At 45.2% G+C, this 12,686-nt stretch overlaps 1 protein-coding gene across 3 annotated transcripts in view; it reads right to left on the bottom strand.

The window, feature by feature from the left end:
- Window positions 1-12,686, bottom strand: part of Pde5a (phosphodiesterase 5A) — a 121,225-nt gene that overhangs the window by 21,472 nt on the left and 87,067 nt on the right. For all 3 annotated transcript variants that reach the window (XM_050145701.1, XM_050145848.1, XM_050145785.1), the window contains 3 exons: window positions 7,989-8,135; window positions 2,571-2,696; window positions 330-424 (listed from right to left, as the gene is read on the bottom strand). In XM_050145701.1, the coding sequence (XP_050001658.1) occupies window positions 330-424; window positions 2,571-2,696; window positions 7,989-8,135 (368 nt within the window). The remainder of the gene's footprint in view (window positions 1-329; window positions 425-2,570; window positions 2,697-7,988; window positions 8,136-12,686) is intronic.

The raw sequence follows: 12,686 nt of genomic DNA, 5'->3' as shown, positions 1-12,686 counted from the left end.
CTGACTCCATTACCCATGGACACCTCCTTCTTGCTGACTGACCACTCATATTTCTCTACCTTCTTCTGTTCCCGCTTTCTCAAAACTCACAGCAATTATGTAATAAGGTTCTCAACATGAATACTGCCTGAATTTCATGCCTGAAATGTGATCAATATAGTTTTACACTTGCATTCACTTCCTAGTTTCCTTAAACATAGCTAGACTATGTAATGAAGTGCAACCAACTGATACTTTGTACCTTTTTTTTTTTTGGTAGCTCTAATTTAAAGCACAGTTCAAAGATTTAGAGGAAACGTTTTCTTGTTTTACTGGAGAAACCATCTTACCGCTGAATATACGAGTTGTTCACACCACGATGGTCCAAATCATGGCTTAAAGCAGCAATCAGCAGAGCAAGTATCTCTAGATCCGTCAACTTGTTCTGTGTGCAAAGGCATTGAAGAAGAGAAAAAGAAAGATAAAGTACGTGCAGGGCCTCCTCCTGTGGCTTTTCAGTACTAATTCCTACACTGCTGCGTCGTCACAGAGACTCCAGACACTCTGCTCCGTAGGCAGTCATTTAGATTCTCATTCACAATGAGCTATTACAAATGTCACTCGACTACAGAAAACGTTGAGATGCTTCCAAGATAATAACCTGGGACCAGCAAGCTGGCTCCGTGCGTAACAGTGCTTGCTATGCAAGCCCAACAACGTGAGTGGCAGGAGAGAACCAACTTCCAAAAGCTGTCCTCTGACGGTCATACGTGTACCATGACCTATGTGCACACACACACACACACACACACACACACACACACACACACAATGTAAGTTTTTCAAGTGAAAAAAAAAAGAATAATCTGCCCACCCACTGTTAATGTCACGAATCTTTATTTTTCTACATGTGGAATGACTGTAACAAACTTCAATTATCTTTTTCTCTTGTTTCTCTGTAACCATGGCTTTGCTCTCTGTGATGGGCTGCGACATCCTTGAGGAACCTACACCACGCTACTATTAAACAAAAGAGTAGAAATGAGATTACTGAGGGGAAATGGGCCATCAAACGTTGTATAATACATTCTTAAGCCCATTGGCTATTTTTGAGGCCTTGCCGTTTGTATTACTTACACCGCTATTCCCATCGTCAGGAGGAAATGCAGGCTAGACTGCCATGTCACTCTCTCCGGGAACTCCCAGCACCGTAAGCGTTGAAGCAAGTGTGAAACATGGCCTCACTCTCCCTCATGAAAGCCACGGATAACTTTCAGGGGTGATAACCTTAGGACTCTTGCACGACCCAGAGTGAGTTTATTCTGGTCTTACAATGTTTCTGCAGGAGTGAAATCGCACTATGCTATTTTGTATGGCTTTGAGGACACTCCTTCTTCTTTTATTTATTTTCTACGTGCAGTGATCAAATACAGGGTTTTACAGGGGCCGTTCCAGTGTTCAGTCACTAAACTAAACCCACGGCCAGTCATTTCTTTTAAAACTGACCATTTAAAATGTGTAACCCCTGAAAGTGAATTTGACAGAGAATATTTTTAAATTTACTTTTAGAACTGGGAGGCTCTGGATTTAGATTACATAATAGATGCTTAGAATTACTTACTCAGAATAGTTTAGTCAATTCCCTCTGAAGATAAAAATCTAAGGACAAACATACGACAGGATTTGGCTGGACATGAATGCTTTAGGTGAATGTTTTCTACCCTCGTCTTCCTTTTAACTGGCCTCAGATCAATGCACATCAAAGCGAAACCTGTCTGAGTTAGCAGGTGTAGAGTGGCCGCCTTCCACACAGGGTAGGACTGACAGCCAGGAGCTTGTCTATGACAACACTTGGTGAGTTTTGAGTTATTCCGCCATGGAGCAGTTGAGTGTGAATATATAAATGTATATCTAGCTTTCAGTCTCTTCCTCTAGCAGAAATATTTATTTGCCCAAAGACTACTAAAACATAACATGAAGTCAGGGGATTTTACTACACTGTATTTATTCTAAATCAAAGAAAGTTAGCAGCCAACTATCCTGCAGTGCTAATCTTCAACCCACCACGAGTCATTATGTGGTACATTAGTCAACGACCATTGTAAACGGAGGTAGTTGGTTCATTTCTGGCCACCCAGACCCAAATAATCATACAGAAGCTGTATTAATTACAACACTGTTTGGCCAACAGCTTAGTCATATTTCTAGCTAGCTCTTACATCTCAAATTAACCCATTTCTCTTAATCTGTGTATTGCCACGATTATTGTGTATTGTGTCCTACTGGGCAAGGTTCTGGCATCTGTCTCCTTTGGTAACTACATGGTATCTTCCTGACTCCGCCTACTCTCTTTCTATCTCCTGTAGCCTGGATATATTCTGCCCTGCCATAGGCCAAAGCAGCTCTATTGATTAGCCAATAAAAGCAACACATACACAGAAGGACGTCCCACATCAGACCATAGCTGCACGTTATAAATAATTTGAAAAGACGGGTTCGCCATAAACGCTACTAAGCAGAGCTCCAAACGGCTGTGAAAGACGGGCTTGCCGTAAACTCCACTAAGAAGACTTCCGGGCGGCTGTGAGTACCTGAATCTTCCCTGCTTTCAGAGCGGCGAACATGCACTGTGCTGTGTTGAAGGCGTGTCTCCAATTGTGGTAGGCGACGTTCTTCCGATAATTCTTCTTAACACTTAAAATCCATCTGCAAAGAACCTTTAGGAGATGAAGGAGAAGGAGCGACAATGACTGCCAAGTTAGCCATCATTTTCTGAGTTCCGGCACCTTGCGGCACTCACGCTCAATCCCTACAGCCGCGAGAAAGAGAGGCGCGCATGACTGTTCTGACCCCTTGACAAAGGAAGAGAGCAACACTGGCTCCTCACTGCTGATGGCTTCTGGCGGGGGTGGAGGTGGGGGGTTGGGGGCTGGGGGGGTGTGGGGTTGGGGGTGGGGAAGGGCTCAGTTTTAAAGGACTCGCATGTCACCATGCTGCAGTGAGAATACGGGCGATACAAATTGGACTGGCTTGGGTTTTCTTTTCTTTTTTTTTCTTTGGGAAAGGCCCAAGGGACAGGGGTGGGGTGGGGGTAGGGGTGTGGACCTGGAAAGTCAGGCAAGTGAATGTGATGGGGGGCATTATGTGAAACTCAAATAATTGATAAAATATGTTAGAAAAAAATGAATAACTACTTTAAAAAGAGAAAAAGAGAAAGGAAAGAAGGGAGGGAGGGAGGAAGGAAGAAAAGAAGGAAGAATACACTCCATCAGGTAACCTGTCAGTGGAGGTTGCTCATAAGGGGCGGAGCCAGAATTCAAATATTAGTGGTTCAGTCCAGAATCTACTAAGCTAACCTAGTTCGACTGGATGGAAAATGGATAATATCTCAAAGAAAGGTATTTTGTCATGGGTAGGACACCAGCTACCTTTAAAAAAATATCTCCTGGTGCCGTCCTTAGAATCTGAGTCCTAGGTGCACGAGGGGTGGAGAGTGAGTCCACTCCATGCTCTCACGCTGTACCCTGAGTGCCAGGACCTCAGGGGGCTGGGGTCGAGGTATCTAGCTCAAGTCTCAGGACAAACCAGAGTCGCAGGTTGATGCCCTCTTATTTACACTTTCGGTTCTGCCTAAGGGTTAGGCACAGTTAATGACTGCCTACCAAGAAATCAAAATATGGAAATAATGTATACGAAGGAAAGCTCCTGGGAGCCATATGGAAAACATTTGTTTTTTAAAGATGGGAAGGGGGGGGAGGCAAAATTGTTCAAGCAAGTCTCTCAAGTTGGGATTAATTTAACTTCTAAGTGGAGTATTAAATTAAATCCTCAGGGACCCATGAGCTAAGCTTGGCGATTCTGTTTGTGTTACTAGCCCGCCTCTCTTAAAATCTGAATGATTTACGCTCTTTTTGTAAAAACAAGGATGCGCTTCTCCCCAAGTGTGTCACTGGGGATATTGCAAACACAAAGAACATTGCCTCGGGACTGGAAAACGTTCAAGGGGAAAGAACGCAGCTTTGAAAGCGTCCAGCCTTGTGATTGGCTCTGGGGGCTGAGCGGGAGGCTCTGCACTGTTGGTAGAAACTGCTCCAGCACAGAGGACTTGGCCTAATCACTTTTCTTTTTATGGCTTTGCCTTCTAGTTCTGTGGTTCAGTTCCCGGAGAATTCTCCAACGAAGAACCTCTGGATTTCTGAGCACTGGGCCCTGTGTCCTTGTGTAAGCAGGTCTGTGTGGCCACGGTGGATGTGTGCTCACTCAGCACTGAAATCTCAGCACAGAGCTCTTTATTCTGGATGTTTTTGGACACTCTGGTGGAAAGATGACAGAGCAGTCACAGTAGGGGGATCCTAAATGAAAGCCACACGTTGTACTTTCATGTGTTCTGAGAGTACACATCAGTATCATGTAGAAAATCTCTTGTGATTAATTAAAGCAGCAAGAAAAGTCATGAGAAAAACTGGAAATTCAATGTCTCAATATATTCTTCACTAGTTCAAAGCCTAAAGCTTGTATTAAATATGTATTCCTACCCTGCAATTAAACCATGGCTAGAGTAACTCTCTTTGGGGATCTGGTAAAACATAGTAGCTTGGGGCTCTTTGAGGATGGGACCCTTGATCACAACAGACAATGGAGCCCACCTCCTGGGCATGGGAGGGGGAATGACAGGGCATTCAAATCTGAAACAGAGTTCAGGTTAATTATCAGTAAAGAGGTTTGGTCGGTGGTTGATAACACCTTTGAGGAAGGCCAAAGACTGTCTGTGACAGGAAGGATAGTCTTCCGACTTCAAGAGAATAGCCTACAGCCAGGAGGGGAGAAGAAAGATGAAGCCTAAGCACTTGCTAAGAAGAGATGTGCGCTGGGAAACCCAGAAGCCACTGCCACTGACTCTGTCATCGCACTAGGCCTGCTCACTTTCTGAGTGCCAGTTCAGAGAGCAATATTTTCTTTCTCTTCTTTCTAGCTCCTTTTTCCAAACCAAACTGACCCAAACCCTAAACCTGCTTGCGTTGATGCTCTGGGCTTTTCTTTCCCTCTGAAGACCTCCCGCTCCCGAGCAGGTGCTCACTGACTGCCATTGCTGGGCCTGTGTGGCTTCTTAACCTACTCAGAAAGCCTTGCCTTCTCTCGCCCTCGGCTCCTGGCAGCTACTGACATCTCCAGCTTGCCTTCCCTGCTATTCTGCCTAAACTCTGATAAAATGATCCTCAAGTGTCTGAGTCTGTTCTAAAATTCTTTTCCTACATGACTAAGAACCTGCAGAAAGGACCTATGTTCCCCAGAGACCATGGAATAAAGTGCAGTAGATACAGTTCAAGGGGGTATGGACAGAAAGGGCAGACATGGAAACACAGTCAACACGTATTCTAATATAGTGGGCTGCTTCAGAGACCAGGGACAGGCAGTGGCTGCCACCAGCATCAATTAATGCTGGAGTTTTGTTGTTCAGTGTGAAATGTCTTGGTAGGGACATCCTCCCCACCTAAAATTACACTGACAATAACACCTGAAACACAAGAGAAGACTAGACACTTAAGCAGAAAAGCCAACCGAAATAACCCCAACGGTCAGGTTGATGCTGCCCAGAGTCATTTTAAATCAAAATTAGCTCACAGAGTGCCAATATTCCATAAATTTCCCCCACCTTGTAAAAGTTCTATGTAAAGGAATTAAAATATTTTAATCTCCCCACCTTGTACAACTGTTATGAAAATCTTTTCATCTCTTCCATCTGGCAAAACTTTTGTTTACACAAAAAGCTCCCTGTAATCCTGGAAGCCTACGGTCTGGAGCAACTCATCACTTTCCTTCATTTCCTTTACACCGAGTCTTTTAAAACCAGCCAATCTCAAAGACTGTGAGGTCAGAACCCGGCCAATGGGAAAAATACAGTCACCATCTGTATTAGAATAAAAATGAACTGAACTTCCTGCCCTGGGGTGCTCGCTAGCCCAGTCTGGGTCATGGAGTTCCACTGGAGAAAAAAAATTACCTCGACGAGCTATTTTTACTTTGTTCATGTGAAGTTATCTATTGCTTGTTTTTGCCATTAAGGTAGGGGAAAAGAAAAAGAAAATAGGTGATCTAGAGAGGCAGGCTCTTCCTGCGGCTAAGAATCCGAAGAAAGGGTTGCTAGGAAAAATGAGTATCTATCTATAATACCCTGTCCTCAAATGCTACCTGTAAGCCAAACAAAAAGTAAATCAACAATAAGCGTTTTTCAAAAAGAATCACATTCTTGTGCTCTAGCCAAGCCCTTGGAAGACAGTCATTGTTAGTCACAGATGCGGACACTCTGGGAACACATGGAACCGATCAAGGTATTAGGAAGGAAAACTGGGATCCATATTTAGGACTTCTGACACCAGATCTGAACTTATCACATCCACAGGGTGGACTTTCAAAGTGAATCCTATCTCACCGTGGAAAAAATCTGATGGTGATTTAGCATGGTCAAACTGGCTGAAAGGGGAGATAATTGACATGCTCTCTGTACCTGTGGATTAAGCAGAATGTTACAAGCACACACATACGCAGGCATGTAAGGTACAGATGAACATGTAATTCACACTGGCTCCCCCGGAGCAGTCACATCATCTACTCTGAGAGGTGAGGAAACTGAGAACATGGGAGGTAAACTCTCCGGGTGCATGTGTGCGGACCACTAAGAGGTCTGTGACTGAAGTCCATGACATTCCTCCTCAGTGACGGCCTGGTTTCTTCATTCGCGAATAAGGTCCATTCGTGGGAATTTGTTGGAATAATCAAGCAACACAGCATCCCCCAACTAACACTCAGACAAGAGAGACCCCATCATTAGCCTGTCTGAATTGCTTGCGCTTCATCGAAGAAAAGTAATACGAACTTTGATTAAATTTAAGTGAGAATCAGATTAGGGGCCCCAGGAAGATAAGTGACACTCGATCAACCTTAGTTATATTCGCCCTCGGGTTTCTTTCCATTCTGTGAGGCCTTTGAGAGCGGGGTCAGCTCATCACTGGAATCACGAAGAGCATACGAGTAACTTTTCACCGTATGAATCAAGGCAGGGCTAAATAGAATCATAAAAGCATTGAAGACAGAAAGCTTTATATAGGCAATCTGTATTTGGAGACTGGGCCCCAAGGGGTCTCATTTCTGCTCCACAGAGATGACCTCGTTTGAGGAGTCTGGCCTCACACTAGGGCCCTGGTGCTGCTGCATTCTACGTGCTCATCACAGCCTTGGCGATGATGTCAGGTACTTCCAGGCTTCGAACTCCTCCGTGAGTCGCCACTGGAGGAGAGCCAGTTCCCTTAGATGGCTCCCCAGACTACCTGTTCTGCTGCTCCCCCTTCCAGCCGCTTCTCTGGCCACCTTCCCCTCCCCTGTGTCCTACCCAGTACCTCCTGTCATCTGCTTTTGCGCTTCTCCCGTCGTTTTAGGTAAAATCCTCCTATATTCTTCCACCTGGTGCCTGACACATGGTGGGAATCCAATATATGTGTTTTGTGGGGGGAGGGGTTCCAGACAGGGTTTTTCTATGTAGCCCTGGCTGTCTTGGAACTCACCCTGTAGACCAGGCTGGCCTCGAACTCACAGAGATCTGCCTTCCTCTGCCTCCTGAGTGCTGGAATTAAAGGCATGCACCACCACCACCCAGTTTAATGAATGCATTTTTAATGACGGGTTTTCTTTCTTTTTTTTTTTTTATTTTCGAGACAGGGTTTCTCTATAGTTTTTGGTGCCTGTCCTGGAACTAGCTCTTGTAGACCAGGCTGGCCTCGAACTCACAGAGATCCTCCTGCTTCTGCCTCCTGAGTGCTGGGATTAAAGGTGTACACCACCACCGCCCAGCCTGATGGGTTTTCTTAGGCAAGGGTATGTTAATCATTGAAGCTAAAAACCCCTATTAGGTGCTATTAGTCAGGTACAGTTTTCTATCTTACACACAGACTTATACTTACATAAGTATACACACACACACACATTTTTACAAATGCACATCGCTGCCTTCCTACCTCATGCTTCATCTGGAAGTTCTGCACAAGGTTGAGGTCAGTGAACATCCGAATTGTACACAGCGCCGTCTCCACATCAGACAGCTCAAAGTCGCTGAAGCCGAAGTCAGTAATCTTAAGGGTTTGGGCAGATGGTACCACAGCAGCCTTAATGAAGAGAAGAAAATGAAATAGAGCTGTGAACTAAGACGGAGTTAGTCACAATGTGTTCTCACTTTTCTGTAGGGCCACGGAACATCCTCTTTCTTTTATTTTTCCTTTCAATATTGCTATAGTTTGGGTCTGGAATGTTTAAAAACAAAACAAACAAACAAACAAAAAAAACAGTGGGCTTGTTCTTCAGCCCAATGCTGTTGGGATGTCTTAGTCAGGGTTTCTATTGCTGCGGTAAAACATCATGACCAAATGCAGCTTTAGGGCGGGAGACATTTATGCATCTTACAACTTGCAGTCCATCATCCAAGGAAGCCAGGGAAGGGCCTCAGAGTAGGAACCTGGTGGTAAGAACTAGTACAGGGGCCAAAGAGCCGGTTCTGCTTACCGGCTCGATCCTTATGGCTTGATTAGCCTACTTTCTTAGAGCACCCAGGACCACCAGTCCAGGGGTGGCACTGCCCACAGTGAGCTGTGCCTAGCCACATCAATCATCAATCAAGAAAAAGCACCAGTGGCTTGCCTACATGCGAATCTGGTGGGGGCATCTTCTCAATTAAGCTTTCCTCTTACAAAACGGCTTGTGTTGAGTTTATATAAAACTAACTAGCACGTGGCGGTGGAACGTGTCAAGAGGTGGAGCTGGGGGCGGGGCAGAAATTAGTTTACTGGTGGTATGACCTAGAATAAGAGACTCTGGAGCCTTCGTTTCCTCTTACTGAAAACACTTGCTGGATGTCATGGAATGACCAGTTTTCTCTACCAGGTTTCTCCCATAATGCACTGGGTCAACCCCAGACCCCACAGCCCTAGAGCCAACTTGATTATGTACTACAAACTCTGAAACCATGAGCCCACATAAACGTTTTCTTTTTCCGTTGGTTCTCTCAGGTACGTTATCAAGCAATGGCAAAGTGCAATAGACTAGAAATCTTTGTCACAGGATCGATCCCCCTGCCCTTTTAAAAACAAGCCACATGGGGTTAACAAATATGATTCCAGAGAGGTGAGAGGCTTGCTACTAGGAGACTGCACTTCAAACAGAGTGTAGCAAAGAGGACCCCAAAAATCTGGCTCTTTTATACCTCTTATTCATCTGACAGATGCAACTCTCTGGAATTATCCCATTGCCGGAAGTCAAGCAGTAAGCGCTGTAAAGATAATGGTCCAGGCAATTTGTATTTCATTCATACAAAAACTTTGTGGATACTCTGCACCCTTACCTGACAAAGAGGTCAGGTAAGGAACGGAGCTGATTTCCAAGACAGCACATTACCTAGCTCAGATCTGGCTTCACTGATACCCTGTAGAGTCTACAGTGGAGCCTATGCAGATTCTCCTCCTAGCTTGAACATGTCAATCACCTCAATGCTAACAAAAGCACTGGTGTGGGAATTTCAATTTAATCCACTACAGGTGGCCGTGGGAAGCTGATTTTGTTTGTATTTTGGAAGGGGTGGCGCTCTCTCTCTCTCTCTCTCTCTCTCTCTCTCTCTCTCTCTCTCTCTTTCTCCTGAAATCCTTGGCTTGCTACAGTCATTTAATTGTAGCAAGCACCTGGAGGGTCTTGCTCTTTTACATCCATCTCTCCTCCTTTGCACTATCTGCTTCTGTGAGCTCCTGCTCTTTAACTGATAAGTTCCTCTAGGACATAGTTACAATCTAAAGTAGGAGTAAGCACCCCCCCCCCCCCCGTGCTAGCCCCTCTCTGGGAATACCTGCTAAGTGGCACGAATGGCTGTAACTTATTGTCGTGGTTCCTATGCCTTTTTATTTATTAACGTAAGTACTTAAGAGTAACTGGGAGAGAATTTAAAAAAAATCTTATTCTTCTTGCTTAACTTAGCAATTTTCATTTTATTTCAAGACGAGCCTCCTATGGAGCTCAGGCTAGCGATAGGCGTGCACTAAGATTCTTAAAGTCCTAAAGCTTCCCAGGAGGATGAGGTCCATCTGCCTATGTCGGGGCAGTCCTCCAAGTACATCCTAATCTTGGTCTCAGAAACACCTAATTTGTTATGCTGTCTAGGCTTTAGGAAAATTAAACAGCCAACACGATCTTTGAACTCTTTTTCTAAAGCACTGATGAATAATTAACTGGCCAAGGTCAAGGGACCCTGGCAGCCTCACTGCTCTCTCTCGTTCTCTCCTCTACGCTTGCTGAAGCCTGTGGAGACTTGAACTTGTAGGGCCCCCTATTCGCACACTCATGGATCATCTACTCCGTGAGCGTGCAACCGAGTGTTAGCATTGGTGGTAGCCAGATCAGGATGAGAGCAACTTGATAAAAAGAGCCTTTTTGTTTATTAGAAAAGAAATACTGAGTGGAAACAGTTGCCCAACCCCTTCGGTTTCTTAGCATTCAGACGGCACTATCCTGTCTTCCTTTCAACTTTGTGAACTAAAGCCGTCAAAATAGTAAAATCTCCCAGAGCAACTGGGCGCTCGATAGCCCCTATACCTTCAAAGCTATTTCCCTGCTCATGGTGGCTGTCATGTTTTACTTCATGTGGACAAGATTGTTCCATCCTGTAAGACTCTTCCCCTCAGGCAGAACTTCGCGAGAAAATATGTACCCTGGAAGCCAGTCCCATGGATTTTGTGGAGGCTGAACCAGGGAAGACAACTGAACATGTTTAGAAAAAGGTCTCGTTGTTTACAGTGGCTTCCAGCATCAGAGAGGGAGCCGCTCCAGTTGGGGAGGAAACAGATACCATCTGCTCTCCTTGAGCATACCCACCAGACCAGAGAACAGATGTTTTATTCCTCAGCATCATTTTTCTTACAGCAGGACGGCTTCTTCCTTTCCTTCCACAAAGCATATTCCACAGCTGCAGGAGAGGTGGCCCACACAGCCCAGCCCAGCCCAGGCCTCCCCTTTGTGCGTGGAGTCTTGGCCTCTCAGACTGACAGGAAAGAAGTGTTCTTTCCTTCTTCAGTCGCTACCACACCACAGCACAAACAGACTCCATGAACGGACCCCAGCAGAGACAGGCAAACATTCTCCACCAGGGCCTTTTAGTCAGATACCGGGTTCAGAACTGGGACCAGTCACTAACGAGGCTTGAGAAAGTCAGAAATCCCTTAAAATGCTCCTTCTTTAACCATCACATAAAATGTCAACTTTCTGGATTTTTTTTTTTACTATTTCAGAAAATAAAATATTGCACATTTTATAGAAACAGAGACCGAAGTGTGTAATATTTGGGGGTGGAGCTGGAGCAGTCGGGTACAATTATAGATTCTCAGAACTTCTTTTGGTCACAGTTGTATGCACTAGAATTTAGGGGAAACAGGTAGGCAAGCTGCAGACACCAGCCGGGGAAACAGATAGGCTAACTGCAGACATCAGCTGGGGAAACAGGCAGACTAGCTGCAGACACCAGCCATGGCTGCAGACACCAGCCGGGAGAACAGGTAGGCTGGCTGCAGATCTTCACCTCTCATTCCTCTGACTGTGATAACCCAGTGGCATCCCAAACTCGGTAGCAGACTGCTCGCTGCAGCCTCCGCTCCTTTCCTGCCCAACATCTCCAGGAGATCATACAGGTCTTCTCCTCCAACCTCCCTTCCCTACCCTCACCTCATCCCAGCCCCCGGTTCCAGCAGGCATTCCCTGGGAATCCACCAGCCAACCCTGCCAGAGAAGCAAGTAGGCCAGCAAAACAGATAAGCAAACTTCATGTCTTCGCTCTCCCTCATCTTCTCTAACCCAGCTCCCCAATCTCATCCCCAGCTGTGTGGCAGACTCCCTATTGTGGCCTCTCCGCACTCTCTACACCCGTTCCCAGGGAACTAAGGACATCCTGGCAGAATATCTTGCTTTTCTTCCTCCAGTGGACCCCCCCTCTAGCTCCCCCTTCTTAGTCCATTCCCATTCCTAAGTGTCAGGTCCCAATACCAAGATATGCATTTTGCCCTGAACCTTAGTAGCCACACCTATCAAGATCCCAGAAGAATTCTGTACCAGGCAACACACAACCATCACAACCTCCTAAGAAACAGAGAGGGCAACAGAAACCAAGGAACAAAACACCCACCCAACAAAGACAAGACTGGATATCAGCGCCTAGAATTATAATGAAACCCAGATGCCAGGACAACAGTGTAAGTACAATCAATACCAGCCAGGACAAAGTCTCCACTAGGGTCCAGCTATCCCACCCAGGCCCTGAGATCGGCAGTACAGCTGAAGCAGAAGACAAAGACCTTGAAATAGTCTTTATGAGTAAGATGGACAGAAAAGAAAATAGGAATAGCCTTAAACTTGTTGCACAGGAAAAGACTTTCAGAACAAAACTCCATTTGCACAAGCACAAAGATCAATAAATGGGACCTCATGAAACTGAGAGGCTTCTGTATGGCAAAGGATACAGTCATTCAGACAAAGAGGTAGCCTATAAAACTTGAAAAAAAAAACCAATAACATCCAATATAGAGCTAATATCCAAAATATTTAAAGAACTAAAGAAACTAGGTATCAATAAAACAACCCAACAAAAAACAGGGTTACAGCTCTAACCAGTGAATTCTCAAATGTATTCT

This window comes from Alexandromys fortis, unplaced genomic scaffold (assembly GCF_014885135.2).
Source record: "Alexandromys fortis isolate MF-2015 unplaced genomic scaffold, M_Fortis_MF-2015_v1.1 scaffold_19, whole genome shotgun sequence".
NCBI classification, from domain to species: Eukaryota; Metazoa; Chordata; class Mammalia; order Rodentia; family Cricetidae; genus Alexandromys; species Alexandromys fortis.
Note: the sequence above shows the minus strand (reverse complement) of the source record. Positions and strands in the feature narration are given on the sequence as shown.